At 48.4% G+C, this 27,183-nt stretch overlaps 1 protein-coding gene across 4 annotated transcripts in view; it reads left to right on the top strand.

Moving 5' to 3' along the window:
- The window catches only part of ADAP1 (ArfGAP with dual PH domains 1), a 50,741-nt gene that overhangs the window by 12,551 nt on the left and 11,007 nt on the right, over window positions 1–27,183 (top strand). For all 4 annotated transcript variants that reach the window (XM_069029713.1, XM_069029715.1, XM_069029714.1 and 1 more), the window contains one exon: window positions 7,816–7,898. In XM_069029713.1, the coding sequence (XP_068885814.1) occupies window positions 7,816–7,898 (83 nt within the window). The remainder of the gene's footprint in view (window positions 1–7,815; window positions 7,899–27,183) is intronic.

Consider the following 27,183-nt stretch of genomic DNA (forward strand, 5'->3'; position numbering starts at 1 on the left):
CTGTGCCATCCAGGGTGCCAGGAGATGAACTGAATTTGGTTTTTAGGGTCCAATCCTGCTGTGTACCAGGGTGGTTTTGTATCTTTGTGTGAGTGGAGCTGCCTGGCCTGACAAGAAAAAAGCACCCATTTATGGAGTGTTCTGAGCTCCAGAATCCCAGCAGTTTGTCTGTGCCATCTTGAGACTGGTATGTGCTTGTCATGTTGGGGTTGGAGAAGCAGGATTGGTAGGAGAAACACAATTCTAGGGGATTTTGATTTTGTTTACTCCTGACTCTCAGTTAAGTTCAGTTAGATGCTGCCTGTCTGATACTCAGGAGCAGAGTCCTGGTTCTTTTCCATGCCCCATCCCTGCCTGAGGGGTGCAGAGCTCGTGCTGGCAGGGAGCAGGGCAGGTCCCTCCAGCTTGGCATGTGCTGAGATCTGGGTGCTAATCACAGCCAGCTCTGCTTGCAGGGGTCCTGAGGGACAGCGGGAGCTGCTCCTGCTCTCAGGCAGCTTGGAGACCACGAGCATTTCCATTCCTGCTGCTGTGGGGCTGGCAGGAGTGTCTGTGCTCGGTGGTTTGGCCTCCTTGGCCGGTGCAGCTCAGCTCTGGTGCTGTGCTGTTCCCTCCCTCCATCCTGCAGAGCCGTGTCACTCCGGGGAGCTCTGCCAGGCAGTGGCTCGGCTCCAGCCACAGCCCTGCCAGGGCTGTCTGTGCTCACAGGGACCCTGCTGGGGCAGCCACCCCATCCACAGCCCGTCCACCCCATCCACAGCCCGTCCACCCCATCCACAGCCCGTCCACCCCATCCACAGCCCATCCACCCCATCCACAGCCCGTCCCCATGGCTGGTGGAGCGGCACAGTGCTGGGCTGGGAACCTGTGAGGAGCTGCAGCAGGAGATTGAAAGGATTTTTTTGTTGTTGTTTCTTTTTGGTTATTTATTGATTCATTGGAAGGATGAGGCAAGGCCAGTCTTCCCGAGAGCAGCTGGAAGAATAATTTCTACCCTTTTCTGGTCCCAGCTTGTGCCTGTTCTGCACTGGGACAATTACCAGCCTGCATGGCCTGATTTCTGTGCTCAGCCTGGAGCTCTGCTCTTGCAGGGGCTCTCTGGACCAGCACTGCTGGGTCCCTTCTGTAACAGCAGGACGTGATGGGATGGATGTGACCTCTCACAGGAGCAGACAATCTCCTGACACTGCTGCAGGATCAGCAGCTGTGGGCACATCACACCCTGGGAGTGTCTCAAGGATGCTGTGCCAGGTTGTGTTTTTCTTTCTCTAGTTCAGGGCTCTCTGTGCCTCTCAGCAGACGCATGCTAAACAAGTGCAGGGGAGTGCTGCTTTTTACAGGAATATATATTTAGCTGTTTCCCCGCCTCGCTGCAGTCCAGTCACTGCAACAACATGAGTCGTTCCCAGCTCACAGCCCTGGGAAGCATCGCTGTGGATGACACCTCCATCCAGCACTGGCAATGATTCCAGCCACGTTCTGCAGCATCAAGAGGTTTTGGTGCTTCTAATTCCAACAGCAGCACATGCTGGACAGCTGCAGTGCCTGGGCAGGCTGTGGGAGCTGCCCTCGGCACAGCAGGATGCTGACAAGCCGTAACAAAGCTGTTTGTCCATTTGAAGCTTCTTAATTTTATAATGCTGCTTCTGGAATCTCTCTGCTTTGGTTGCATGAAGAATTGTGAAGTTCAGGGCAAGACAGAAGAAGTGCTGCAGCGCCAGCTTGTTCTTTTTTCTTCTTGCCTACAATGTTGTGGTTGGCTCCTTGGGAAATTTGTGGTGTTTGCCTGGTGCATTTGGCTTCTGTATCCTTCAGAAACCTCATTGTGGCTTTCTTCTTCTGCATGACACTTGGAAAAGCTTAGAGAAGTTGGAGGGGTGCTCTGGAATTGCCCAGGGAAAGTTTACCAGCTGTTCATAGACAAAATAAATTACCCGACCAAAAAAAAAAAACCCCAAACATCCTCTTCTGTCCTTTCCTCTCATTTTCTGTCTGTCTGTCAGCACCTTGACCCGTGCCCCAGAGACAGTGACCAGAGCAGCCAGCTCCTGTACCTCTGGGGAGTCCCTAACAGTGAAATGAGTTCCAGACTCTGGGATGTTCCTACACCACCACAGTGTTGGCCCAAAGAGCTTTGGGCGAGGAATTTAAACCACAAAACCGCTCTTTGGATGGTCACGAGTGGTCATGGCCCAGCTTGGAAGACCACAGCAGCAGCTGGAGAGCTGCAAACCAGCCTTTTCTGGGGCAGATACACTGTTAAGCACATGGCCGAGTTTTGAGTCACCACTGAGCAGCAGGGGTAGCATCACTCTCGAGTAAAAGCAAAGGAAAAAGGCTTTATTCAGTCTTTTACTGGGCTGAAAACTGATAGAAGAAAGTGAGATAATCTCTTAGTGGGCTTTTGCAGAACTGGAAGTACATCCCTGTTCCTGCCCAGTACCTGCCATCGTTTTCTGTTGTTTGATTTGGGAATGCAGAGCCTCATCCTGCAGGACTGCGGGTGAGCTGCAGTGCATTGCTCCGCTCCTCTCCCCGTGCTCGGATAAGTGGGAGCTACATCTGCTCCTCGTGGAGAACACTTCAGTGGACTGACTGTCAGCACAGAAAAATGGGGCAGAATGAGATGGCATGAGTTGTGCTGGGTGGTTGTCTTATCTGGAACGAGATGAGACATCAGTCAGAGAGAGGCTCACATCTTGAGGAGCCATCCATGTTCTCATCTAAAGAACAACAGTTATTAGCTGAAGAGGCTTTTTGTATTGATTAAGATGTGCAGAGAGAAAATTGCCTGGTAGATCCTCTGGATTTTTTTTTTTTTTTGATGATTTAAAGTTTGGTACATTTGGTAGAGGAGCTACCAAGCCCATCTCCATCTGGTGTGTGAAGGTCAGCGTGGCCCCCTCCTCTCCTATGCATGGGGCATGGTGGCAGTCAGGGGTGCAAACTTCTCACCTCTTCCTCTCTCGCCTCTTTTGGCCAGTAATTTACAGATAATAAAAACTTTATAGATGTAAAAACTTTATTTCATAATGTCCAGGGGGGTAAAACTGGCTTCTACTTATTAATAAGTGTTTTCACATTTTACATTCACAGCTTTCAGAAGTGCCTGATGTCTTGGGTGTGAAGTTTGAGGTGCTGCATTGTGGCCACTTGGAGTGGCTGCTCATCAATTAATTCCCAAGTGGGGGAGCCTCCTGTGGTGGCTCACACTGGGCACTCAGCCTTGGGAATCCTTAGAGTCACCCAAGTGCTGAGATCTGCCCAGTCCTTCAATCCTGACCAGCCATGGGGTTTCCTCTCCTTGTTAATATTCTCTTTGCTGTTAGCTTGTAAACCTGTTAATTCATATTGATTCCCTTAATTTCCAAAGGAAATTGCTACAAGGTTAAGGTAGTACCAACAGAGGCTGTTTGCTACATGTTTTTAATCAGTGTTTAACCATTCTGAAAAATAGCGTTGGAGTGAACTGGACTGTGCACGTAAAACAATCAAACAAAAAAGGAACCAGTTAGCATTTTAATTGAGAATGTTGTGATTTTGCATACCCAGAATCAGTTTTAACTTCTCCAAATCCATAATGCAAGATTTTATGCCTTGAAAGCCAACCCCCCTCTCTTTTTGCTCTCCTCTGACAGCTTGCTGTTGGGCACTGGTCTTGGTGGGTGATGGCACATCAATCCTCGGGCACTACAAGCTGAGGTGATGCACAGAGAGCCTGCAAGAAGCCCCCCAGCTGTCTCAGGCCTCCAAAAAAGCTATTTAAAAGCAAGCAGTCACAGCAAGAACTTACTAGATAGGAAAAGAGAGTGAAGCTTGACAGGCTTTTAGTCTACGCTGAGTGGCTCTCCTTGCAGTCTGAGCAAAGAATTTGGACTCGGACTTAAGATTTCATTAAGGCAGTTGTTTGACAGAAACCTGGCATAGCTTCATCCACCAGGCTGCCAGTGGAAAGCAGATTGGCTTTTGCTGGAAAAACCTCTGACAAATTCCAGAAGCTACAAATTTGACTTCTGGAAATGGTGTTTCTGGATGACATTCATTTCTTTTGTCTTTCTTGGACTTGATGGTGCCTCACAAGGATGCAATTAGGCAGTGGTGGTGTATGGTGTTTGATGACTTTTGGGCCACATTCACCTCTGGCTGGGGTTTCTTGTCTGTCACATCTCCCCAAAAAAGCCACAGCGGCCGTGCAGCATCTGTGGGGTGTGCTCTGGAGTGCAGCAGCCAGCCCAGCTGAGAGTTTTGGGAAAAAACAAACTGGAGACCCTGAATTTGGCTGGCCAGCACCTCCTCCACACAGCACACTGAAGCCATGCAGCCACAGTTTGATATTAAACTGCTTGAGCAGCTTTTCCTGGGGTGCTTTTTGCTGTGAGCAAAAGGCTTTGAGTAGGTGGGACCAAGATAAAACTGTTCCAGTGGCTTCTTCTGGAACCTTCCTCGCTGGCCCTTGGGCAGAGCCCTTGTTTCCATGTGGGTGGTCAGGAAAGCAAACAAGTGCCTCCAGTAGTGTTGGCAGTGCTTTGTCAGCCTCTGGACCTGCTGCCTCCTCAGTGAAGCCCAGTCCTTTCCAATTTGGGGGGTGAATTTTCCCTTATTCTGTTGGCAATGTGGGTTTCCTTAGTGTTTTGTTTTGTTGGTGGGTTTTTTTGATTTGCCTCTAGGTTTCTGATGAGTGCAAGGACTTTTCTGTTCTAATTGCCAAAAAATGACATGTTCCCTGTAACCTAGCAGCCTGACAGACTTTAGGTGGGCTGTTAAAGCTTTTGGAGTTGATCCTGAAAGCTGTGCATCTCCGCAGTTTAGGAATGATGCACTTATATTTTTCTAACAAACACAAATTATATATTTGCTTATTTGATACATTATCCCATCACCAGAAATGCAGTAAAATACCAGGGGGCTGTTCCTGTAGTCCTTTCTGGTCACAGAACTCCTTCTGGAGTCAAAGGTGGATTTGGATGGAGGGTCCTGTGTTGGGCATATGATGTCAGCCCTGGGTTCTGTACACACATATTCACACCTGGAAAAGTTCATTTCAACTTAAACACAGCAACAGATATTTCTAAAGCCCCTGAAGACATACTTAAATTAAGATCAGGTCAGCAGTCCACTGAAAATTGTGGCTGTTTTCATACAATCCCTGCGTGGTTTGAGGGTCTTCTGGATGGTCCCTGCTCTCAGATCCTATAGATCCCAGGACAAATTCCTGCTTCTGTATGAGTTCACCAAAGCTGTGCTGGTGAAACTGGGGTTGAGCACCGGCAGCTTTTAATGTCAGGATTGCATCCAGTCTATGAGAGTGAATGTGGGCAAATCCCTGCTCAGCTTCTCTGTCGCAGTGAAGGGAGATGGTGAACTCCTCACTGCCCTAGTTGGGTTTTTGTTTTGGTTTCTTTTACTGGAGTTGTTCTGCTTTCTATAAATAGCCACTGGAGCAGAAGCTGCAGCTACTGGTCCTGTGCTGAGTTGTCTGAACTGTTGGCTGCCCTTGGTGTAGCCCTGGGTCTTGGGAAATTGTTGCTGAAAGAGCTTGGGTTTGTGACGATAAGGAAAGGGGAAGAATGTGTGAACTGTCAGGAAGCTGCAGGGAAGGTGGCACAGATGGATTCCCGAGTGCTCTGGGAGTTGCCACTGGAGCCACTCATGTTCAGGGCCAGATGCTGAGAGAGGCCACCGAGAGCATTTTGCAGCTTCTCAGGGCACCCCTTTGGGCATGGTGCCTGCTGGCTGCCCCGGGGGTGCCCTCTGAAGCACTGCCATGAGCAGTCAGTCCTTGCAGGGAAGTGTTCCCCCAGGAGTGAGCCCTGCAACGTGTCTGCTGTACGATCTGCATCCTACAGCAGGAGTGTTTTCCCACTGCTGCACATGAATCTTAATTTATGCTGTATTTAAACCCCCGTGCTGGAAGGCTGACTCTCAGAGACTCGGAGCAGCTGCAGCTCCTGCTGAATCCACTGACGTCAGCTGGAGCCGAGGGTGGTGTGAATTTTCCTCCTCCCAGTTCGATCTGTAATCGTCTCGTTGAAAAGGTCCAAGTTTGGCTTCAGGGATAACAAGCTGTCCGCAGCAGCTGGCCTGGAAAAATTGCAAGAAGGATAGTAAATTCAAGTATTTCTGTTTATTTTAGGATTAAATTTTGGTAGCTCTGCTGACTAGTGACAGTGTTATAGAACAGGCATTTGGGTGCCACCTTTTGGGTCATCAGGCTTCTATGTTTGTGGGTATCAGGTCCAGAAGAGGCATCCTGCTGGACCCAGCAGAGCCCCCTTGGATGCTGGATGGGGTTTGAGCAACCCCACGGCAGGGGAGTTGGAATTAGATGACCTTTAAGGTCCCTTCCAAGCCTTTCTATGATTGTACAAAGTGCACCTGAACCTTCTGGATAAGTTGCACCCTGACCAGAGCGTAGCACAGGGTGGCAGCAGAAGGGAGATGGGTGATTGTCTGCAGAGTTCACAGTCAAACTTGCAGCTGTGTGTGGAACAGCTGAAGATCAGTCATGCAAACAGGAGCAGAAGGGGAAAGGCAGACCTGGAGCATTGCTCCAATTCAGCAGAAGGTCACCGCTGGGTTTTGGGGACAGGGAAGCAGTGGTGCTCCCTGAGCCTTGGGGAGAAGGCTGGTGCCCCAGCCAAGGAGATGACACAATGAGTGGGACAAAATCTATGTAATTATTTCCCCCTTCATTGCCAGGAAACCTATCACAGCCACAGTTTTCATTGGATAGTGTCTTGCAGATTTATTGAATGTGCTTGCTGTACCTGAGGATGAATTTTCATAAGCCATGTTGGGATGTTTGTATTCTTTGAGTATTTCTGGGATGTGTCTGCTGAAAAGACACCGTTTAGTTTGCATAATCAGCAAAAAAGAAAAGGTGATTAAGCATATGAACAATTTTCATTGGCAGAGAATTTGATGTGTTGAAGTGTGATGGTTTTACAAAACACACCCAGTGCTGGGGGATCTTTTACTGTCTTCAGTGTAGGCTGCTCCAAAATGTCTGCTGTGAAGCTGGGATAACACATGCCTTTATTTCTGTGTGTGATCTGCCTGCTTAGGCTATTTAGGGTTCTAGGGCAATTGAGAAATAAGTTCAGTTAAAAATGGTTTGAAGCGATTTCCAGCATATTCTAGATCAAAGTTACTTCAGTGGTTAAAGCACTCACAGTAAAATAAAATAGCAAAAAAAAAAAAAGTATTTATAATCTTTGGGGTATTTTTTTCCATTTTGGAAATTGAGGTCTCAGTGTATAAATCATTGGTATCATTTCAGGATTAAAAGTAAAGGACTTTTAATCAGGTTTTCTGCCATGCATCATAGATTGCTTTCTTAAACTTGGCAGCCTGAGCTGTGAGTTTGGAAGAGCTTGGCCAGATGGGTTTTCAGCACCTTCTGTTTCTGTATTGATATCTTCGGGGCAATAATCTCTCTTTTGTATGTAGTTAGCTGGGGTTTTTCATTTACTGACCCCTTTCACTGAAGAATGTGGTCTGAGGAAATTAGGTTTAAAATGGTCCATATACTGAGGGAGTTTTTTACAGAGGCTGATTGGGTGGGTGGGGACAGGCTGTTCTGCTAAATCTGTGCATTTTTTAAAAATAAGTTTCCAATAAAATTGGATGTACAAGGAAATGATTTATTGTTGTCAAACAGTAACCAGAGCAAACCCTTGACTCCAGACTGTACAGTGCAATTTTTGGAAGACTTCTAAATCACACTTGTATTTTGATGGAAGAACTAATGGTTCTGGTTTCTTTCTTAATGTATCTTGGACCATGTTTCCTTTTCTCTGTATTTTTTTTTTCCAGGCTGCTGCGGGAACAGTGGATCAGAGCCAAATACGAACGAAAAGAGTTCATCCACAGTGAGAAGCAGGAGCCTTATTCTGCAGGTAGCAAGAGACACTTTGGTAGATAAGTTTTTTGATGTCCAGCACCTTCCATTTTCTTCCTCTCTGTTTATGTGTTCTTTCTGTTGATTATTGCCCCTATGTCATTAAGTAGGAAAAGTAAGTGTGCTCTTTTGCAAAAGATCCCTCCTGGCATTCCCTGTATTTGATTTGGAATATTGGGAATTTTAATGCCTGATGGAAACAAATCAGTTACCAAGAGTCTTTCTGTTGACTTCCACGGGCTGCTCAGCAGGAGCAAGTCAGACCAAGCACCAGCGGGTTCGTGTCTGGGGAGCAGCTGTGGAGCTGGATTGGAGATAAAGGATGTTTGTGTCATCCAGGTGGCTTTTGCTTTGCAAAGGTGAAGTAGCCCTGTTAGCCTGGTTGGGGTGGTGGTGGCTGTGAGCACCACGTCCCCTGCTCTCCCCAGGTATCTGTTACTCTCTCTCCACAACACTTCGGGTGTCAGCAGCGGGACCAGGTCTGCCTGTGGCACAGTCAGTGTTTCACACTTGCACACGTGCAGCTGATGTGACAGAGCTCATTTCAGAGCTCATTTCAGCACTGCCAGCAGGCTGACAGGGGCCTTGCAAGGGGCTGGGATAGCAGAGCAGTGGGTTGGATGCTTTTCTTGCAGAAGGGCAGGGTTTGAAGAGGAGACACAGAGCTCGACTGTGTTTGTTGTGTGGCTGCACCAGCATGAAAGTGCATGGAATTAGCTGGGTATTTATTTGCTATATGTAAGTGGCATTTAATTTATTCTGCATATTAAGTAGTTGACACCAGCTATGTGCTTGGATGACTCTGGGATAATTTTATTAGTAAAGACCATGTTACAGATTAAAGCTTAAAATACTATTTTCATGATGCTTTTCAAGGCTAATAACATGCAGGTAGCTCCAGCAGTTTGCTGTTTTGAAAACCACAGTTAAATTCTGATCTCATATATTCTCAATTTTTGTTTAGAGCATTTCAGCTCTGCTGTATTGTGTCCATGAGGCACACAGTGTGTGGGGAGTATCCATATTCATAGAGAGTACATTAGGCACATTATTATTTTAGATTTTTAAAAAAGCTGTCTGCTGGAGTCAGACGGATGTGTTCTATTAACAATAAATAGTTTTATTTCTTAGATCATTTTGGAATGTGTCTGCCAATGTGTGTATAATACTCACCCAAGAATAATGTTTCCAATCTCTACCGTGCAACTTCTGGATATAAAAGCTGGGATTCAACCAAGTACTCGAGGAAAATGCATAATTTTAAGCACAGGATGAGTCCTTTCGACTCCAAGAAGAGTGTGTACCTGGTTAAAGTGAAGTAGGTGCTTCAGTGCTGTGTGGGAAGAAGGGCAGCATGTTCTGAGCTCTCTGAAAGATATTATAAGAAGAATTCAAAGGGGAGTTTATTTTAGCAGCGCATTTTGTAGGTGTTCTTCAGTAATGTGGCTGCATAATATTTAACTGCATGCTGAAGTGAGAGGGTTTTCTCACCTCTCTTTGAAGTTCAAAAGCCATTAAATACAGAATAGAAGAGAAGAAGGTGAGCCATTTCCAGTGAGCAGCGCTTTGGGGAGGAGGAGGGGAGGGGAAGCAGGCTGGTGGGCATCGTGTAAGTGGTGTAGGAGTGATTTTGGGTTGTGTCTTTGGGAATGGCACTATCCCTAAAATCCAGTGAAGGAGCCACACAAATGACCTGTGCAACTGGGATGTCATTTGTTGGTTCTTCTGGACAGCAAATGCAAGGGGAGCACCTTTGGCCAGGTGACTCCTCCTTAGGGGGACCAGGTTGATGTTACAACTAAACAAAGCTGGGGATGCACACACCAAACTCCCAGTGCCAACTTTTCCCTTCTGCTGCACCACTGCAGCCCCCAGTTGTAGGTCCTTCACCCTGTGCCAAAAAGTTCTCCTTCTTCCAGACTGTCCTGCAAATCAGTTGATGATGCTGCTTTCAGCTCTTGGGATGTCAGGCTGGGAGCTGGTTGTTTCCTGGGGGTGTGTCCTGAGGAGGGAGCCCAGGGAAAACCCTGTGTCCTGTAGGAAAGCAGCACAATGAGCATCACACAATGATTTAGGTTGTAAAAGACCCCCAAGGCCATTGAGCCCAGCCAGTAACCCAGCACTGCCAAGGCTGCACTAGGCCATGTCTCCAGCAGAAGTGTTCCTGTGTGTGTTGGGACAGGTCTTGTATCGTTCCAGTGAAGTGGGGGAGCTTTGTCACTGTGCTGTTCATGGTGCTGGGCCTCCTGTGCCTGTCCCTGCCGGGCTCAGCACAGACAGAGGGTCTGGGCTGCTGCTTTCCACTGTTGACCTGAACTGTCTGTGAACACACCAAGGTGGCACCGACACCAGGGCGCCCTCCTGCCCACCCCACATCCAGTTGTGTCTCACTGAAGTGTACCTACATCTCTGTTTCTTCCTAGTGCTGTCTCAGACCATTTTTCCTCACCCCCCTGAGTTCCCTGGAGCAGTGTCAGGTTACCAGTTCCTAAGCATGAAATGTTTTCTTGCTAATAGAAATGTCAGTATCCATTTTCTCATGTTTGCTGGAAGATTTAATTCCATTTTCCAGTCCCAGGGGCTATTTTGCATCCTGATATTTGTTCAATAATTGCATTAAAAATAAGAAAATGCTATATCAGAATAGTTCTGAGCAACATCCTTTTCCAAGCAGCCTGATGAAACCCCGGTCGGAAATTCAGTGTCTTTCAGAATATCCTTTGGGGAGAGACTGTCTGGAGCCTGTAGAGGCCAAGCAGAAGCTATCACAGCTGAACTGCCAGACTCAGGAGAAATGAGCCTGGGGACAGAAGTGTCAGATGTGCAGGTCAGAGCTGAGCGAGTCGTGCAGGGAAGCCTGGCAGGAGGATGCAGCAAGCTTCAGCTGCTGGGGAGGGGTATAAATAAGAGGCAGTGTGGGATGCAAAGGCAACAGCTGCCTCAAAGGGTCTTGCATATCCCCCCAACTGCTGGGAAACATCTGCCTCATGAGACACAGAGTGATGCCAGGTAGCAGGATGAGAATTGGGAAACAAAGACACTTCCCACGTGCAGAAATCCCCGGTGTGGGCAGTGCTGAGCATTGAAACCGGCTCTTGAGCCTGGGAAGAGCCATGGCTGTGGATCCATGGGTCTTGGTTCAGTCCCTAAATGGGATGTCCCCTCTTGGGGATGTGCTGTTGCATGTGCAGTCACAGCCACTTACCCTCAGTGGGAGATCGCAGTGGAAATTCCTGTGAGGGAGTTTTTAGAGTTCCTTGCTCCCCCAGGAAGCCTTGGAGCACAAGCCCAGGTGCTATTCCCAGCTTTCAGCTCCTCTGCCCCCAGTTAGTGTTTCAGACTCGGATGGTTCTGCTGCTAATGAGTGTATCAGCACCATTGATTTCAGGGTGAGGAGTCACTTTGAGTTCAGGTAGTGCAGCGAGATCAGGAAAACAGTGATGAAATGTTTCGGTGATCCACTATCGATTCTCAGATACACCCTCTTAGACATTTGAGCTCCTCATTCAGCTGTAGTATGAGCTAAATAATTTGTTTGCCCTAGCCAGACTTTATGAAACAAAACATTATTTACACCCCAGCAATCCCAATTAACACCATGGCCACATCCCTTTCTCTAGCAGTACAACAGCACAGAATGATACCAGTTTTGAGACTCTCACATCAACGTGTTTCAGGTTGGCTTTATCCCTTCTGGTAAATGAACTGGCAAAATTACTGTCAGTCTACAGCTAATTGTCCCTTCTAACGGAGTTTAATGGGGCATGGGTGTTGAATTCTCCTAGAAACGAGATGCTTGTAATTGCCATCACAGTCTGGGTCTGTATCTCAAGGCAATTGCAAGGTTTGATAAACTTAAAAAAATATTTTGATCAGTTTTAAAAAGCTTGGACATTTTCCACTGCTGTTGATAGATGGCAGTTATGGCAATGCTTCCCAAAGGAAAGCTGGAAGTTAGTTCACTTGGGTGCTCTTGATTTCTCTTAATCAAAAGGCTTTGTTTTAACCGAGGGAGACGTGGAGGAAGCAAAAGGGAATGGTGTTTGCAGGGCTGGAGCACTGTGATGGTGTAAACTGGTCAAGGGGCAGCTGCTCTGATGCATCTCAGGCTACAGACAAGAGAATGGGAACGTGGCCAAGAGAGCAAAGGGGAATTGTTTGCTCTTTGAACTTTGACTTCATTGCTTTCATTCATTGGTCACGGGAAGCTGGAACTCCTCAGCTGATAGAAATTGTCATAGGTCCCATGAAAATGTTGGAGGAGTCCAGATTTGCACCAGGTGAAGGTTTAAACCCTATGCTTCGGGGTGGAATTTGGAGGACTGGGATTTTTGACTGGTAGTTCCATAGATGGGTGGGATGAGCTGCTGGGCTGCAGAGTAAGATAATGTGGTGTTACTGCAACCTGAGGTGGCCTGTAAGCTTCCACTGGAACTGCTGAGAAAGCTGGAAGACACAGGCACAAAGTCAGTGATGATCAGGGCTTTAGGCTCTGTTGGATTGTATTCCTGTATTCATAGTGCTGTGGACTGGATCATATTGTCACTATTCAGGTGAGCTGTGGTTTATTCAGGTAGCATTTCTCTGAAGGCCCCTATCTGCTTGTACCATCTTCTGCCAGCACCCTAAGGGTTCCTTGGCTTATGTGTTGTTTCCTATTTGTCTGCAAATATGATGGCAAAATAAATTATGAGACATAAAAGAACACCCTAAAATAGTAAAATCTGTTAATATGCACTTTCCATTCCATGAGGCTCTTGCATAATTTGGGCAGCAGTCTGAATTAATTTTCCCCTGCACTCACACAGTTGGAAGGAGCTCTGACTGCAAAGCACTGGAGAAAACACAGGGGACACAAAAACGTCCTTTCTCGGTGTGAGGAAGAGACCCTTGTTAGCTCAGTCTGACCTGCAGTGATGTAATGCAGTTTATTTTGAGCCTCATCAGACAAAACAGTGAGCAGTGTTGCAGTTAAAATCCAATTATTTTAACTGACAGACCTGATGCTCTGCTGTCTCTTACCCCATTTCCTCCAGCTAGTGGGGAGCTGTGGGTGTCAGAGCGACACCAGCTCTGCCGTGTGTTTTTTCACAACCTCAGAAGCCAATTACAGGGCTGAGCAGCACCCAGAGAGCAAACCAGTGCTAATGGCAGCCTCAGAGGGCACGGGGTTTACTGCACATCAGACAGCCCAAAGCACTGAGCAGGGAAATAAAGGGTCAGCTTGAGGGCTCCTGGTGCCCTTTGCTAAGCCCTGAGCTCTCGTGGTCTTTAAGGAGATGCTTGTGCAGAAGGGGGTGCGAAGCCACCCGAGAAACATCCCCTCCCTTTGCAAGCACGTGCAGTAAAGCCCAGGGGTGGAGGTGGCATGGGGACAGGAGGTGTGGTGACACTGTGTGGGTGGGAGGATGAGTGGCTGGGGACAGGCAGGGTCTTCTGATGCGTGGGTGTTTGCAAGAAGGGAGGATGAGAGTGGAGAGGGCCTGCAGGCTCAGGGGAGCAGGGCACCTCTGTGCAGTCTGCAGGATTTTAGTGCTGCAGACTGGTGGGGGTGAAGTCCTGGTGGGAAGTGGGCTGCTCCAGAGAGGTGTTTTCTCCAGTGTTCTGTCACACACACACAGGCCTTGCCTGTGCCACTGCCCTGCTCGGGCTTGCCTGCAGCTCCCGGTGCTGCAGGGAAGGACAGTTGAACCAGAAGAGAAAAGGGTGCTGATGAGAAGGTTTAAAGAAAGACCAAAGTCCCAGTTCAGGGCACTGTAGCCCTGTATCAGGGCTACAGGTATCAGGGTTGTGGCAGCAGAGTGTTCCCAGATTTGGGCTCCCACGAGAGGTGCAAGACAGGCAAAAGTGGGTTGTTGGGGTTTTTTCCCTATTTCTTGTGCTGCTTTGTGCTGTCTGAAAGTCTTGATGCGGAACACTGCTCCCCTCCCACTGGAACTGCTCTGTGGTCAGAGCATCACCCCCGTGGGTAGGGAGAAACCCTGTGGGAGTGACTTGATATGGTTGAGACACAGCTGTTGTGTGAAACCAGCTCCTTGGAAGTGGGGAGAAGTGCCATAGGTGCTTCCTGTAGCATCCTTTAACTGCTGACAAGACACCAGACATGCATGTCAAATACAAGTTGAACCAAAACTCTATTCTTGCTAAGGTGTTGTCAGCTAAATCAAGAGCTGCTTTTAGCACTGGGAAGGATTTGAGCCAGCTCATGTGTGTGGTCAGGATTGCAGCCAGCTGCCTTCTCAGCTTCTCTCATGCAGACCAGCAGGAAGATTTAGTTCACTGTTGTTTTTTCCCCAAGTGCAGCCCACATCCTTGGCTGATGTTCCTCTTTATATTTCCACCAACTGCAGGGCAGCTCTCCTGGCTTTTCCCCGGTGAAGGTCTGAGGGTGGTCAAGGTGATGCTGTGCTAAGCACTGTACAAACACAGAGTAGGACAGGGGTATGGTTGGGTGTGAAATAAGAGCAGGCAGATGCCAGCCCCTCACAGGAGAGGCAGTGCCCCACCACGAGGGTGATTCTGCAAAACGTAGGGATGAGGATGATTTTTTAAAGTGTGTAAGTTATCCCATTGCTTTATAAGTGAGAGAGACTGGAGTGTTCAGCAGCTCCAAGGAGCCACATCTGGCTGAAATTATCCAAGATGCTGAGAAGCCAGAGGGAGAGATGGATGAGCAATGCTCACATAAGCCTTGGTTCCTTAGGAAACAGAGCTCACAGGAGCAGTAAGAGAAACCACAAGATAAAAGCAACCATGTCGAGGGTTATCAGCATTATCAGCAGCATCTCGCTGGGCTTTGTCCAGGCTCCGTGTGCTGTAGGGGAGCGCAGTGGTGCAGAGCAAGGTCACCTGCCCAGCTTGCACGGGGTGCACTGGGGTGTGCAGGAGCATCCCACTGCCTTCCAGGGGGTGGGTGGCATTTGCCTGGTTTGGGGCTGATGCGTGTGAAGTAATGCTCCATCAAGGCCGTTGCTGCCTTGGCAAGGGTGGGTGTACCTGGCCAGAGTGCAGGGCAGGGCTCTGCCTCTCTTCTCTGACCTGACAAGGTACAGAAATACTTCAGCATCGTTTTTTTTTTTTCCCTCCTTAAACCTCTTCTCCCTTCCCCCAGTCCCTTATGAGCTTACAACATCTCCTCGTGCTAAAAATAGCCTTTGGTGTGGGAGCGAAGCCGCCGTGGCTCCGCCCGCCCTTTGTCCGAGGGGCTGCGGCACCAGCCCGGGGCAGCCCCCACGAGTGTCCGAGTGTCCGAGGCCAGAGCAGATCCACCAGTTCATGTCACTGCCTTTGCAATGGCAGCTCGGAGTGGTTTGTAATTGGGCCATGAGCACTCTAAACCAAAATCAGTTTATGGTCCCCACTGCCTGCCCGGTGTTGGGAGCGCTGGCGGAGTCCCTGCAGAGCAGTGGCGATGTTTGTACTGATGCACCCAAACCCGAGCCGTGGCCACGGAGGCACTTCTGGTGAGGGCAGTGAGGTTGGAAATGTCATTGTATAAACACCAGCTCACATTAGACTCTGAATACCACAGTAAAAGCTTTAGTGCCACATGCTGCAAATTTATAAATGGCCTTTAAAGCCCTGGCTGCGTTACGTGTCTGTAAAGTGAATTGTATCATGCAAATAAAGAGTTTGTTTTCCCCTCATTCTGCTTTTTTGCTGGCATGTTTCCTGTAATGCCAGTGACTTGCCTCCTGATTTACACCATATATAGAAATGTAGAAAAAGCCTAATTATAACTGGCTCTTCTAACATTTTGTGAGTTGAACTTCTGAAAATACTGGCTGCATCTTGATCCAAAGGTCTGAGTTTTTCAGAAGTTTCTGTGAGTGTAAATCTCTATTTAACCCCAATGCAGATGTGGCTGATGGACAAACAGAGCTGTCAAAAGCTTTAGCAGGCCTTGATCTTAGTCCATAGAGAGGAGTTTTCAATATACAGAAATAAGTTAATTTATTTCTACTTAATAGACTCAAAAAGAAGTTGCTGCTTGGCTCTGACTGCTTTTTAATGTCACTGTTATCTGATGCTAGTTGTAAAATGGATTAAATTCTCTTCTGATGCTTGAAAGGCTCAAGTATTAGAGCAGGGCTTTGAGACAAGCTCCTTAATTTTCTGCTCTGTCCCTCACTGATGGGAAGCACTTGTTTTTGTGATTCAGGGCAGCAGCGTGTGTCGGGAAGATGCAGCTGTCATGGGATCTGTGGAGCATCCCTCACTGTGGGATGCTTTTCTGTGCCGTCTTAGCCCCTCTTTCCAATCCCTGTAAGAAGATTCCTCATAGACCTAGAGATGGAAATAAAAAAAATAATAGCAGCGTGGTTAAAAAGCAGCAAAAAACAAGGTAGCCTGGTATTTTGTCGAGAATTCATGTTGGCATTTGCGAAGCAGAGATTTGGGCATGGAGGGGGAGATGTTTTGTGGTAGGAAGTCATGACACCAGTTCCCTGCAGTGCATCTTGGTGCTTGGTGTGCACACAGGATTGCATCACTGGTGCCTTCTGCTAAATCACCCTTTCCAGTAAATTCCCAGCAGCCAATTCCGGTATTTGGCTGAACCAAAGCACCAGGTTTGGCTCTTACTGGATTTCAGCAAAAGTGTGTTACAAATCCCTGCCCTCAGTCCTGCCCTGGTCTGTAAGGGCTGTGGTGCAGGGTCCCAAAGGCTGGCTGCATTTTCACTCTTCCCAGCTGACACCAGGAGCAGCTCCTCTGCTTGGCACTGCTGCACCCTGGCAGTGGGTGGCTGTACCCAGGGCAGCTGAAGGTGGGACTGGTCTCTGAACAGGCTGCATTTGTATCTGAATGAGGGGCCAGGGCACAGGGATGTTGCATCTCTTTGGCACGGACCTCTGCCCTGTCTCACTGTCCCAGAGGATGAAGTGATTTGGCATCAGAGCCAGGCAGGGACTGTACCAGGGAATTTGGCTTCTTGGCTGAGTTTTGCAGTCTGCCATGAACTTGGTGCTGTGCAAGTTCTGCTGATGCTTCTCGTTGTGGTTGTTGGAGCAGTGGGGACCGTGGCAGGCAGGGATGCAGGATGCCAGGCTAAGTGGCAGCAGGGCCCTAGCCCTCTCCAAAAAGGCTGCAGCCTCCACTGTTTGCTTTTCAAGGGAGCATAAGAGTGTTTTAGCATTTCAAGGGTGCACAAGAGCGTTATGTGCAGGTTGCATCCAGTGCTCTGGGTGCTCTACAGATGCCCCAAAAAAGCAGCCCCTCTCCAGAGGTTTCCATCAGAGGGCTGGGGGTGTGAGTGCCCGATGGAAATTAAACACCCTGCAGTTCTCCCAGCCCAGCACCAAGGTCACTGGAGGCTGATGTGCTGCTGTCAGGAGTGGGTTAAAGCACGAGCATCCCTCCAGCGAGCAACCTTGCCTGGCACGGAAACCTCCTTCTCATGCTGCCGAGCCACAGAGAGGCTTTGTTCTCCAGCACTGACATCAGCCACGGCCGGGACTGAGTCACGCTGGCAGCCAGGCTCGGGGGGAGCTGCTCCCCCTCCCCACACCCTGGGGAAGCCCCTCTCGGTGGGTCTGAGCCCCCACGCTCGCTCCTCACGTGTGTCAGGTGTGACTTTGCAGCCCCAGGAGCAGGGCATGACCCCAGTGGGGGTGTGGGAAGTGTGGCTCTCATGCCCTGGCACTTGTGCTGGGGAGTTTAGGTACAGAAAAGGGGGATTAAGGCCTGGGTTGGTTTTTTTTGTTTTTTGGGTTTTTTTTCCCCCAAAAACTTTTTGTCTAATAGGGAGGAAGAGTTTAAGATGAAAGGCTCTGGAGAAACATTGAAATGGTTGAAGGAGGAAAGTCTACAGAAAAGTATGTTCAGCTGAAGCAGATGGGACCCCATTGCTGATGCTCAGTCTCCTTTTCATGCCTTCCCAGTATAATCCTTTATGCATTTAACATTACACAACTCCATGTCAGGACTTGTTCCAAGAAACCTTTCCCCATCCTCTCCTTGGAGGTTTGAGGGAAATGCAGTCATTGCTTTAAAACAAATGACTGCTTCTTCTTCTGCCTTGGTGTGCCCTGGCACTGCTACCATGGGAAGTGGATGGGGGCTGATGCTTTGCAGGTCACTTCTGCTCTCTGCAGCCTCACCCAGAGCAAAGCAAAAACTCACACAGCGAGTGAACAAATATTGAGCCAAATTGCCTTGGAAGGAAATGAATCCATTTGAAAAAATCCACTCAAGAAACCAGCAGCAGATCCAATCCCCAGCCAGACTGACAGCACCCACTGCAGCATCCTCAGTGGGTCCAGGCAGGGCTGGGGAGGGCAGGGCTCTCCTGGAGAGCTGCCTGTGGTGGGTCCCTCTCAGCCTCGCTCCGCTGTCGGCAGCTTCACGATACAGATGGTGTAAACATCAAACAGGACTTTGCTGCAGCAAAGACAAGGCACATCAAAGGGCTGTTTAACAAACTAAACTCAGGAGGAGGATGCAAGGGGAGATCACAGTGTAGTTTGTCTTACTATTATTTTTTCTTGTGCAAGGGGAGCAGGCCTGTGACAGGGACCCACGCGTGGCATCGCTCCCATGCCAGGATGCGCTGACATTCCCACAGGACTGGCATCATATGACCAGGAGCTGGAGAAGCCTTTCAGTGCCTTTCAGGAGCTGTTTGGATGTGCTGATTCAGGGTTGGTGCGAGCCCCTCCGAAGGAGTACTGCCGCCTCCTGGGGCTCCGTGGGAATCAAAGGAAGATGCTGCACCACTCCCCAGCCTTGCTAAGGAGACACCGCACAAAGTCGCCACCAGAAGGCAAAGGAGAGGGTTCCAAATGCAAAAGCTTGTCTTTTAGAGTTAAATTCGGTGCATTTTTATTTTTTCTATCTCTCTGAGCTATGGCAAGAGGCCAGCGACTGCTGTTATGCTTTCCAGGAAATCCATGAACACTGCAGTGACAAAGTGACGGGGCGGTGATGGATCTTACAGATAGCTGCCGCAGGAAGAAAAACATCTAGCAAAGAGAAATACTCTGATGTCTTCAACTCCCTAAAGCAGAAAAGCATTTAGGCAGCCAAAAATTGCAGGTGAGGACCTGTGGGTCTGAACTTAGAGGAGGAGGAGCAGCCGGCCAAGCAAGGCATTGGCAGCCAGCTCTGGGAAGGGGGTAGCACCACTGCGAGCTAAAGCTGGATGCTCACAGCTAGTTTAGGATCCAGCTGTAATTTTAACAGCTGGTTCTGTCAAGCTGCCTTCAGCACAGCTCTGATCTAAGCTTCTATAATTAGCCAAGGAGCAGCAGCTCTCGTGCAAGAAGCAAGGCAGCAGCGATGCTCGATGCAGGGGAAGCAGAGCAGCGTGGGAGGGAGCCTTGCTGAAAGGGGTAAGGGCTGCTCCATGAAATTTTAAGTAGTTGGAGGTTGGGCTTCTTTTTTTTTCTCCATCTAAGGACTTTGTGCAAAATGTTTCATTAGGGTTTTTTCCCTCTTTCAAAAAAGCACACCTAAGAAATGTTGTTTCATTTTGTGTCATCCTTAACAGAAATATTTACATTTTCAACTCAAACCAAAAGCATTGCATTTGTGGTCAGTTTGAGGTTGGCTGAGTTTGCTGAACTAGTGCAGTTTCTCATGGGGGAGATGGTCTGAGCCTCTCCTGCCCCCAGCAGCTGAATGTGCTGCCTGTGTTTTGGGGTGTGCTTGGGATGCTCCCTGGGGATGCCCTGAGTTGTCCCCAGGAGAGCCAGTCCACCTTCTGGGGATAGACTCTAAGTGTGAAACATCCCCACTATAATTATCATGACTCACTCCTGTCCTTGAGCTTTCCCTGTTTGAGGTCAACCAACTTGAAATAGTGTATTTTGATATTGCTCAGGCTGCCTGTTCCTGTAACCTGTAGTTTTTGCAGTCAATAAATGGACTTACATCAATTGGAGAGAGCTGGAGACAAGTATAAGGCTTTGTTCTTCATGTCTTGGATGATAAATATTTAAGGAAAGAATAGGAGAACCATCCCTTTTATTTCCTATGCTTTATGGGGGTAATCCTTGGTGCCCCAGGTCTGGTGTTTCTCGGTGATTTTATATTGTGCACATTCACATTTCCTGAGTAATGACACAGCACCAAAAGGCTGGGGCATCTTTCTTCCACTAATGAGAAGGGAGTGTCTAGGAAGCAATAGGATAACAAAGAACATGGAAAAGGCTGTTTTCATGGCAACTCGTGGTAGCTTAATTAAATTTCTACTAAAGAAACATCCGTTTTACTTTGGAGACCTGCGCGGGGTCGGGCGGTTTCTGTCTCTCACCAGATAAAGAACATTCTCCAGGGTGAGGTCATGTCTTTTTCTGGAGTTTGCCAGAGATGTAGCTGAGTTAGATCAGCCTCGACTCAGAAGCACAAGCATTTGCTGGTGCTTCTTTCTTACCAACACCAGCCCACATCCACCTGCATTTTCCCCCTGTAGCGAGCTCACACGAGTTTTCACCTTGAAATCTCCGGTGCAGCAGGGAGGTCTGCAGCAGAGGAGTTGTCCACACCCCCCTTCTCAGATACTTACACTGAAATGGGACAGGGTGGTGCTTCCCGAGCTGGGTAAGTGGGACTGGTTTTATAAATGCTGCTGCTGTTGAGGTGCAGACACAGCAGCCACCTCCAGTTTCGTAACCAGGGCAGCCCCTGAGGGATGTGGTTATGTGACACAGCACTAACAAACACCATAACCCCAAAACACCTAAAAGACAATGAGGCTGCTCAGCAGGGACTGAATTTCAAACTCTCGTGCATTGCAGAGGGTGGAAGAAAAAGTTTTAGCCTAGCCAAGTGAGTGGGAATTTTGGTCAATGATTTATTAGGGCAGAATTTAGCCTTGATTTATAGAATTCCAGGAGTTCATTAAGTGGGACTATGGTGCTCCAGGGAATGGCAGCTGATAGTTTTAGAAAACCCAAGGTGTGCAAATGTCCTTGTGCAACCTGGAGGTTGCAGCTGCGTTGCCAAATGCTCCTCCCTTGACAGCACAGCTGCCAGAGCATCGTGTAGCAGCTGATTTCTGGGACAGCTGCAACACCAGCAGCCAGGGCAGGAACAAGTCCTAAATTAAAAAATTCTCCTTTCCTGTGTGAAGTTTTCACTGTAAATGTATTGAACACTCAATAAAAGACGTTCAGGAGCCATTAGCAGCACTGCAGCAGATCTGCTCAAAGCCATTTGGATTTCTCTTCAAAGCAAAAAAAGAGGAATGTTATGTGCGTGTGAGAATGGGTTTCCATGATTTATGATTGTATGGAAATGCTGCCTACGTGGGGGAAGGCTTTATTCCAGGATGCCCCAGAACAGAGAGTCCTAAACCCATCTAAAGTCTGTGGTGAACTTCTCTGCTGACTTCTCTACAGCTCTGTTGGGGGTTTAAATTCATCTCACCCTTGCTTGGAGTGATCTGTGTGAGCAGCTGCCTAGGCTGAGGTTTTATTTATTGGTGTGGGGAAGGGACCCATCTGAAGCTCTTCAGGCTCAGAGTCTATTTTAGCCTGATCCCATAGGTGTGGTTTGAGGATGCCTGTGTAAAACCCAGACCTTCAGGTGGTTCCTGGTGCTTTGCAGGTGTTTTGAGCTGAAGCCTCAGCAGCTGTAGGTTGGTGAATCCCACTGTGGTGCATGAGGAGGGTCTCAAGGTTCCTCGTCCTGTTTCAGTGTCTCTCCTCTTTGCTTCCTGCACGAGCCATTGCAGTTGCAGGTGGGGCTGCAGGTGGGTTCTCCCTCGCCTTGCAGAGGTCCAGGCAGGACCAGCTCTGTGTGGGCATCCCTGGGCAGGGATGATGATGGTGTGGGACGGTGGCAGTGGCTCCTGCAGGTGCAGAGAGAGAAGGCTGCAGGATATCTTCCTGTGCAGCTTCTGTGCAATAACTCACAGCCTTGCTGTGGCTGCAGCCAGGACTTTTTGGAGCGTTTATGTCTTGCCCAAGGAGGATCCTTGCCTTGTGGTTTGGGAGTGGTTTGGCTGTGAGAATTCAGCTCCTGAAGTGAGCTGCTGCAGGATGTTATTGTGAGTTAGTACCGTGTGCTTGCCCTTAAACGTTTTCTCGCCCATCTTTCCGGCTAAATCAGGCTTTGAGTGCACTCAGTGCTGGTAAATGGGATGAACATCACACTGGGAACCTCCCAGCTTTCATCTGCCTTTTATTATGAAAGACTGCCTTCAAAAGATAAAAACCTGAAGGTTATTTACCTGGAACAGGGTTTTTTTCTCCAAGCAGCCAGCAGCTCCCAGGTGGGTATTGCGGGGATGCCACTCAAAGAGGAAGCATTTGATTTCCAAGTAAAATTAGCTTCCACATTCAATTCTCAGCAATGTAAGTGCAAGGCTTCCAGTAAAGACATTTTCTGTAGCAAGGGGTTGTAACAACTCCCAGCAGATACAATCGAATTATGCTGCAGCAGCCAGCTGTGGTCTTATCTTTAATATGTAAACACTTGGTCAGTAATTAGGTTGGCACGGAAGTTGTACTGTATCGATGGTCAATTATAAGGTAAGCTGATAAAAGGGAGGATGTGGCTGTCTTCTTTTATCAAACCTGATATGCCTGCAGCAGTCAGGTGAAGACTTGGGAATTGTATAATTTGGTGTTTTCCCCTGATACTTGTTCCCACACAGCGTTTTCAGGCAAGGTGAGTGCTCACTGGGAGATCAACATCACTCTGCCAAAAGAAGTTTTTTCTCTGATGAAGTGTCCTTTGCAGCATCTTAGCCTGCAGTTGCTTGCCCAGTGGCTGTCACCCCCTGCACCTCTGGTTTTTATCCCACTGATGGCTTCCCAGGCTCTGCAGAGGCACCTACCTGTGTGTCTTGGGTCGGCACAAGGGGTAAGGTGATCCCATCTGAGACACCTCCCGGGAGTATGAATGGCTGTGCTAATGTCTTTGTCACCTGAGAGCTTCTCCGTAGGGAATCATAACATGTGATTAAAGAAACCAGTTAAAAACATCTTAGAAAGCTGGATTAGCTACATGATCTCTTATTATGGCTCCTTTTAGCTGACAACCCGGTGAAAGAAGGGGGGTCTGGATTACATGGAGAAACATCAGACTTGACAGGAGTGTTTTCTGACTGTTCAGCTTAGTGGTGTCATGTACAATTTTAATCAGATTTAAATAGTGGCAAACATCACAGGCTTAATGGATTTCAGCTTTATTACTGGGGCTTTGCTTAGAAGCAATTTGGATTTTCAGCTGTGAGCCACCAATGCAAGTGCATTCACGATTAAGTGGGACTGGAAACCCAGGGATGGACCTGGCATTTAAATGCCACATGCCTGTGTGTGGGGACAGACCTCGTCTTCTTGCTGTCAGCCTCAGGATCTCGATGTGTAGTTAAGCTCAGCCCTGTGCTCTTTCCATCGAGATGGTGCATTTGGCTCCATTTTCCACACTGATCCGAGCTGCTGGGGAGCACCTTTTCCATTATGGAAGCAAGAGGACAATGTCTTTTTGCAGTGATCTGGAGAATTGTTTTTCCATGCTTGGCTTCAGCCTTGAAGTTGTTCCTCATATGGTCTAAAATGGTCTCTGTCTTCTGCTTTAGGTGTCATGGGTTGCTCTTCTTGACCTTCCCGTGGTGAGGCTTTGTCTTGTCTCGGCTGTGCTAGTTTGGGGTGATTTGTCTAGAGGAAAACATTCCCTGAGGACAATGACACCTGTATTTCTACAGAGACATGGTCCTGCCTCCAAACTGAGTCTTTTGGGGTGGTTTTGTTTTGTTTTGTTTTTTTTTTTACATTGTGGGAAAAGATGCTGTGGAAGAAATCAATATTGAAGGTGGTTTTGTAAAACAGTTTTGACTTTGCTCAGAGGACTGGATGGGACTATCAGAGGCAAATTAACATTTCAGGACCCTGTTGGTCATGGAGGTCTGGTCAACTGCTTGGTGCTCCGGGCCCTGCACGAGCAGAAAAAGTAGGAAAAAGCGAACATCAATCATTGCAAGTTCCCCTTTTATCAGTAAAGGGAAGTGTGTGTTCCTATTCCCTTGTGTTTTCTGTGCCACCTCACACCACCGACCTGAGGTTTCATCTGCTTCCAGCTCTGCGCTGAGCGTTAGTGAAGACATTTTCCCTTAGAAGGCCAAGGAGATGTCTGTACAACGTTATCTGAATCATCCTCTAAATCCTGGCTTTCTGTCTGCTGTAGCCATTCAAGCGCTAATTGCCTTTGATTAAGTCAATCGTTTGCAGACTGAGTGGGTTAATTGGGTATTGTGGAAGCAATCAATCTCATCAGCTGCTTGCATCCAGGGCTGAGGAGACAATGCAGTGGGGCAGTAATTGTTTTATGAGCTCTTGGAAGGCAGCAGAGGCAGACTGGATGACAACAGGAAACCATTCTCTGCAAAATGGCCTTTAGGAAAGGTAATTTGGATGCTAAGTGCTCGTTAAGAGAGGACTGATTGATTAGGAGCTGGGAAATTTTGCGCCTCTAAAACACGTGTGCAGGAGAAAATGGTTGGTGTGAGGGTGCTGCACTTGGGCGTTCCTGGGCTCTTTTGCCTGGCTGGGTGAGATGTGAAGAGGATGTGGTGTCTTAACCGGGGAGAAAGAGTTGTATTCAGGGAGGTGAAGGGAAATCATTCCCTTCTCAGCCTGTGTGAGCTGAGACATGCCAAGCACCCACCTTGCATTAGGGGCACCAAGCACAGACCGTCCAGGTGTCCTGGGGGCAGAGACTGGGCTGCAGGATTGCTGAGCACATCCTTGTTTGCTGCTTGCCGAGGCTTTAATTTCCGAAGAACTGAACTGTGCAGGGGCAGCAGCAGCTCCTGGTGGCTCCTCACCTGGTCAGTGCAGGAGGACTCCCGGGGGAAGGGTTCCCATCTCATCATCAAACCTCCCAGGTCCCTCCTGCCATGGGGATGCTGACCCATCTCCAGTACGGCTGTATCTGCACTGCTCGACGTGGGACCAGCAGGAAATATATTATCCAGAGATGGCTGCAGAATTATTGCAGGGAAGTTACGAGCTCCTCAGCACAGCTGCAAACTGGCAAAAAAGCCAGGCAAAAAAACCCAATCTGCTGGTGCTGTGCAGGGGAGCAGGGTGCAAGCTCTGAGACACTTGACCAACCCGGACCCTGCTTGCTTCTGGAGGATCTGGACAAAGAGTTGTGTTTTCACTCCATGAGAAAACTTAGTGTTCCTTGGTTTATGACTTTTGTTGGAACACAAATTCTTAAAATATGCAAATTGAAGTCATTGAAATGTCTTGCTTTGATGGTGGCTGAATGCTACAGGAAGAGATGTTGCAACTTAGAGCAGTCAAACCAAACCATTTACACTGACATGGCCAAACAAGAGGTGCACTGTTGTTTTTGCAACCCTATTCAAAGTCCAGGCCGTAGGGAAAATATAGAATATGCCACCTTCTCCACCCAACCCTCTGACTGTGGACAGTGGGGTTTATTTTCGAGGGAATGTCCTTCAGACTCTTTGTTTAAAAAGGAGGTTGTAACACTGGGGTTAGAGGTGATGTGGGATGTCAGGGATTCCACACTCAACAGCTCCAAATAATTATGCAGTTCCTTAACCTCTCAGGAGAGGTGGGCACACCCCGTCCACTGAGCGCCTATCTGCTGTTCTGCCTTAATTACCATCTTACAGTGCTAATAGAGCTGGCTGCTCAGCTCTGACACGCAGAGGAGCTGCGATCTGCAATTTTAGCAGCAAAGTGAGGGAGTTGTATCTGAATCTTCTCCAAAGCTCTGGATTGGGGTCAGTGCACTTTGACTGCTGAGAGAAAGGAAAACTGGCTTCTGTAGGAGGAGGTGCCCTGCCTGGACTCCAGGAAAATGAGATTCTCTTGGATTACACGCACAAGTGCATTTTTTTCTCCTATTCAACCCGTCGTGCTTTGTCTTGCAGTGAGACATGAAGGCAATAAACCACACAGTGGTGCATTTGTATGGTGCTGGATACACTCAGGTTTCTTCTAAAAGCCTGGGACCAGACCTGGTTTTACCACCGCTGTAGAAGTGTCATGGGAGCAAGCAGTTCTGATGCTTCTTTCCAGGTGAAACTGCAAAATTTGGAGCCAAAGAAACTGAAGATCAGGCATGGTTTTAATTCCCAGTTTATAATGCCTTACTTAGGATGACAGAAGGAAAGTCCATGCATGTTGGTTTTTGCAAGCCAGTGGGTCTGACTGTCCTCCTTGCAGGAGGGATTTTTCTGCTCTGAGAACAAAGGCTAAAACTGAACAAGTAATTTTGGGTACTTCCTGTAATCCACATTCTCAGAGACCAACCCCCCCATCATTAACTAAGCCCTGTAACAGCTTTCTGAGGTGGGGAAGTAGCAATATCCCTCTTCTTTAAAATGGGGAACTTGAACCCAATGCTGGCAGAAGTCAGATGGAAAGTTGGTGGCTACAAGAGACAGTCTTGATATAAAATCCTCTCCCTTGCTTCCTCTGCAGCCTGTCAGGCAGGGGAAGGCTGGGCTACACTAGAGCACCCAGTGGGTGTGGCCAGATTTTTGTGCCTGGCTTGGATGGCCTCCAGCCCACCTGAGCTGACACAAGGCCATGCACTATCTTCTTTCCAGTCAGCCAAGGTGGTGATCCTGTTTTCCTTGCCCCCAGAGTTTTAGCTGTGGGGGTGAAGTGGGTATAGAAGTGACAGTTCCTTGTTTTACCTTGGAAGCCACGTAATGGGTCAGAAATACCCGCTTGGGCTGGGTGGTTTCAGGTTGTGTCGTGTGCCATTTGCTGGCTAACTTTGACACAACTGCTTGGTGGGGCTTTTGCAGGTGTTACAGGTTTGTGCCAGAGCAGCCTGCAGAAGCAAGTGATTGATTTTGCTGCTTGGCAGGTGGTAGAAGTGATGCAGGAAACATGACAGTGACAGCAGCAGTGTTAGCAATGTGAGAGTGGTGCTTCTTTAGCAGGTCTTCCCCAGGTAGTGCTTCCTACACTCGTGGTTGGGTGCTGGTGATCACTGGGATGGTGGCAGGTGGTTGCATCCCTTGTTCTGTGCTTGGGAGAGGAAGCAAACACTGGTGACGTGATGCTGCGTGGTCCAACACCAGCAGTCAGCAGGTGTTGTAGGGCTTGTGGTTGTTCAGCTTCAACATAAGCAGAACAGCCCTCACCGATTCACAGAATGGTTTGGGTTGGAAGGGACCTTAAAGATCTTCCCATTTCACCCTGTTGTGGGCAGGGACACCTTCCACTATCCCAGCTGCTCCAAGCTCCATCCAACCTGGCCTTGGACACTTGCAGGGATGGGGCAGCCACAGCTTCTCTGGGCACCCTCATCAGGGCCTCACCAGCCCTGGAGATCCCAATGTGACC

The sequence above is a fragment of the Aphelocoma coerulescens genome, chromosome 14, assembly GCF_041296385.1.
Source record: "Aphelocoma coerulescens isolate FSJ_1873_10779 chromosome 14, UR_Acoe_1.0, whole genome shotgun sequence".
Lineage (NCBI taxonomy): Eukaryota > Metazoa > Chordata > Aves > Passeriformes > Corvidae > Aphelocoma > Aphelocoma coerulescens.